The following is a 5,000-nucleotide window of genomic DNA, read 5'->3' on the forward strand; positions in this document are numbered from 1 at the left end:
AGCAGAGCAGTTGTCTCGAAATCAGGTTTTAGAAGAAAGAATTTACGTCTGTCAAGTGAACAATTCCTTACGACTGATTTCTCTTCTTCCTCTTCGTCTTCTTCTGTTTCTAGGCATCAGTGTGTACTCGTTATTTATATCATATTTTTTTCTTGTATCATTTATTCTGAATATAAAACAGCCTGGAAACAAAATAACTGGAAGTGTCAGAGACAGGTAACAAGGGACAGGTGACAGGTGACCTTATATGGAAATCAACCACATCTAATGATTATTCAATCCACAAAAAATACATACTGAATTTCGACACTTCCCCTACCACCTGGAAGACCATTACACTTCACGTGTTCACCACAAACCTCACAAAACCTCACAAAACCTTCCTAATGACAAGCTTAGTAACGCGCGTGTTGCTGAGCATCCCGCCTCGCCGCCTGCCTGTAGACAAGGTAGCAATTCCTCGAAGGCGATGATATCCTACACCGGCAGCCAGGGCGGGTGTAGGATGTCAACCCCGGTGTCTGACGGAGAAAAAGACCCGAAGGACCTGTAGAGACTTCACGTGCCGGGGAGTACCTGGACATGTGACGGACGCCACTTGAGGCCGCCTTCGGTCTCGCTCGCTTTCCACTTCTCGTTCTGTCTTTGTTTCTCTTTATTTCTCATTTTGGTTACTTCCTTCCCTCGCTCTCTTACCTCTTTCTCTTTTCTCTCTCTCTCCCTCCCTCCCGCCCTCCCTCTTTCTCTCTCTCTCTCTCTGTCTCTCTCTCTCTCTCTCTCTCTCTCTCTCTCTCTCTCTCTCTCTCTCTCTCTCTCTCTCTCTCTCTCTCTCTCTCTCTCTCTCTCTCTCTTATCTATCTATTTACTTAAACATAGGTGATTTAATAGACAGATATAACTAGCTAGACAAATAGATAGAGAGGGAGGGAGGGAGAGAGAGAAAGAGGGAACGAAAGAGAGATAGGAAGAAAAGAAGAAATAAGGAAAGGCGGACGAACACGCAGACAACAAGAGCGAGAGCGGAGTGACGTGACTCGGTCCTTCTTTCACAAATCCTGTAATGACTCGAATCACGTCATAATATCCAGCTAATCCCAGATCCGCACGTTGACCTGTTTCACTTCACATTCCGATGGTGACCTTCCCCTCTCCTACCCCCCCCCCCCCCCCTTGCTCCACTTCTCTCCCTTCTCATCCCTTCCCTCCTCCGTTTTCTCTCCCTCCCACGTCTCTCCCCCACTTCTTAACCTCCCCTCCTCCTCCCTCCTTTCCTATCCCCACCCTCCCCTCCTCCCACATCCCTCCCCAACCCTTATCCCATCTCCCCTCTCTCATCCCCTCCCCAGCCACCTCCTCTCCCCCACCCCTCTCCCTTCCCCTCCCCCCTCTCCTTCCCCTCCCCCCCAGCCACCTTATCCTTCCCCCATCCCTCTCCCCTCCCCTAACCCTCTTCCCTAATCCTTCCCCATCCCCCTTCCCCTCTCCCCTCTCCATGCCCCTCTCTATCTTCCTTCCCCCAACCGCCCTATCCTTCCCCCCCATCTCTCTCCCCTCTCCTTCCCTCTCCCCCTCTCGCTCCCCTCTCCCAACCGCCCTATCCTTCCCCCCCATCCCTCTCCCCTCTCCTTCCCTCCCCCCCTCTCTCTCTCACCCCTCCTCCCCTTCTTCCTCCCCCCGGTCTAACCTTTCATATCAGTCTACCTCTGACTCACATCGCCTCAAATTGCAGTCTGAGGTGTAACCCGTTTTCCCGTCAAAGAATAAAACAAAAGCTGATCGGAGACTGACATGCTCTACCTGTCCGTAATGAGTGTTGCCAGGCGTCGCCAGCTTGGTTATCTGTCCCAGAATGGTGCGTGTGGCTTGTCTTCAGTTTCATCTACGTATGATATTATTATTTACCACTGATGTTGCAGTTCATTGTGACCATTATCAATGTCATGATTCCTATTTTTATAATGAGGATAATGGTGATAATGATGATGATGATAACGATACCGGTAACAACATTATTGTTATTATTATAATCACTATGATAATAGTAATAATTGTTATTATTATTATTATTGTTATCATTATTTTATCATTATTATTATCATCATCATTACAGTTATTGTTATTATTATCATCATTATTATCATCATAATTATTGTTGTTTTGTTGTTAGTGGTTATACTATCCATATCATTATATCATTAGCATTATTTTTATTATTGTTATTATCATTATTGTTATTATTATTATTAGTATCATTATTATCACTATCATTATTATGATCCTCATGATCCTTATCATAATTATCATTATCATTATTATCTTCATCATCATCATTATAATTATTAGTTATATTATTGCAGATATAATTCATATTATCATCATTATCATTGCAATTGTTTTGTTTATTTTCACCATTATCATTATTATCATTACTATTATTAATATCATCATTAACCATTATTATGATTATGATTGACTATTATCGTTATCAATATTATTGTTATCAGCATTAATGTTTTTGTTATCATGATCATTACTATTATCTTTACTATTATTAGCATTCTGAATATCATTATGAAGATCATCATCATTATTATTATTATTATTATTATTATTATTATTATTTTCATTATTATTATTGTTATCATTATTGTTACAATTATTATTATTATTATTATTATTATTATTATTATTATTATCATTATTATTATTATTTTCATTATTATCATTGTTATCATTATTGTTACAATTATTATTATTATTATTATTATTATTATTATTATTATTATTATTATTATTATTATTATTATTATCATTATTATTATCATCATCATCATTATTATTTTATTATTATAATTATTATTATTATTATTATTATCATCATCATCATCAACATTATTATCATTATTATTTACCATTGATGTTGCAGTTCATTGTGACCATTATCAATGTCATGATTCCTATTTTTATTATCATCATCATCATCTTTATCACTGTAATTCTTTCCGCCATCATGATTATTATCATCATTATTATCATCATCATTATCACCATCATTATTATCATTGTTGTCTTTATCTTTCTTCTTCTTATTGTTATTATTATTATTATCATCATTATTATTATCAATAGCATTATTATCTTCAGTATCGTTATTCTCACCATTACTGTCATTATTATCACTGCTATCATTATCATTCTTATAATTGTTATTATTATTACTATTAAGATTACTAACATAATTATTGTTATGATTATCATTACTATCATGATTCTTCTTATAATAATAATAACAATAGTAACTATAATAGTAATAATAATCATCATCATTATTATTGTTATCATTATCATTATTTGTATTATTATTATCACCATCATCATCATCATCATCATCATTATCATCATCATTGTTAATACTATTTAATTATCGCCATCATCATCATTACTATCATCACTGTTCTTATCATTATTACTAATATAGTTATTATTAATATCATCGCTATTATCATTACCACTAATATGACCGTTTTCACCATTACCCTTATTTGATTATTATTATCATCATCATCATCACTATCAATCCTTTCTATGATCGTGAATGTACATAAAACAATTAAATTCGATCCTTATCTTCCCTTTCCTTTTAGAACAAAGGGAGGAAGAAAGAGAAAGAGAAAATGCAACATTTCACGTGCAAGATGCATACAGATCCTGCTTTGCAACCTGATGTCTGGTCGTGTCACGTTCACAGAGCAACAAGATAGCAACCGTGCAATAAGATCTGTGTGCATTTTAACACCGTTTATTGCAATGACACTGCTGGTATTAATAACAGGTACATTGTTGCAAAAAAATAAGAACGGAATTGTTACAAAAAGATAAGAACATTTTTTTTGCAAAAAAATAATAGAACACCTCTCATGAATATTTCGGATATTTATTAACAGTGTTGTCGCCGATTCCCTTTAAAATCATGTTTTATGTGTAATTGTATATTCAAGGTGAGGTCAGATGTGTTACCTTCCTTTACTTCCTGTATGACTCACCTGTAGTGTATTTACTCACGGACAGCGAGGATGAGTCCCATGGGATGTCTGGGAATCTGCTGATTTGTGTGGCTGACTTGGGGCATTTCGCCTCTTGCCTGGATTATGCTCTATTTCGGTAAAGGTATGGGTGACTCGCCCTCAGCTTACCTTGAGAAATTATGTCTCCGCTGGACATACCTAGAACATAGGTGACTCGCCTGAAGCTCAAGTGCAAGAGAAGTGGTTCATCTTCAGAATACGCGTAAGTAGTGCTCAGTCTACATGAAGCATAAAGGGCTCATTCGAATCATCCTTGACACAACAGACACTCACCACGTGCAGACAAGGCTCACCTGCATCTTTGTGGTTCGACCCGGAGCTTTCATGATTCGCCTAGAGCTCGTATAACCGAAATAAATAATTTAGGAATCCATTTAGACTCGTGGGATTCGGCGGGAGCGCATGCGACTACCCTGGAAGACAAGTACCAAACTAGAAAAATACTTAGTTCACACATAAGACGCATGCACCATTAATTTACTGATCGTGGAGCGTGGCTCACTCTCACCCTGACTTACCTGCAGCGTGTACCGGGGTATCGTGGCCGGATCGTCCTGGATGCCCGGGTGCCACAAGCTGCCCCTGCACACGTCGCCTTTGCAGACGGCGTCGCCGGGAAGCGCCTCGGGGAATAGGCTCGCGGGCCCCGCCGACTCGTTCACGCTCGCGTTCATCTCTCCGCCGACGGTCCTCAGTGAGGCAGTGGAGGAGGGGCTTTGGGACGATTTAAAAAAGGTCATAAACTAGAACACACTGATGCTCTGGGGGGCTCTGGCACTACTGCGCATACGGTGGCCTGGGATCTTGCACGAAGACAACATACGTGCCTGGACAACCGAGAAGAAAGATCACTTATTATCACTTGTCACGGCTAACGGGGTCAGTTCATAACAGGTCACGTGTGGAGCTTAAACA

At 39.1% G+C, this 5,000-nt stretch overlaps 1 protein-coding gene across 1 annotated transcript in view; it reads right to left on the minus strand.

The window, feature by feature from the left end:
- LOC125040503 (alkylglycerol monooxygenase-like) overlaps nt 1–5,000 on the minus strand; it is a 32,119-nt gene that overhangs the window by 26,945 nt on the left and 174 nt on the right. The window contains exon 1 of the mRNA XM_047635062.1: nt 4,604–5,000. This exon is cut by the window's right edge and continues 174 nt beyond it. Coding sequence (XP_047491018.1) covers nt 4,604–4,825 — 222 coding nt within the window. The 5' untranslated portion in view covers nt 4,826–5,000. The remainder of the gene's footprint in view (nt 1–4,603) is intronic.

The sequence above is a fragment of the Penaeus chinensis genome, chromosome 3 (genome assembly GCF_019202785.1).
Source record: "Penaeus chinensis breed Huanghai No. 1 chromosome 3, ASM1920278v2, whole genome shotgun sequence".
In the NCBI taxonomy this organism is placed as follows: domain Eukaryota; kingdom Metazoa; phylum Arthropoda; class Malacostraca; order Decapoda; family Penaeidae; genus Penaeus; species Penaeus chinensis.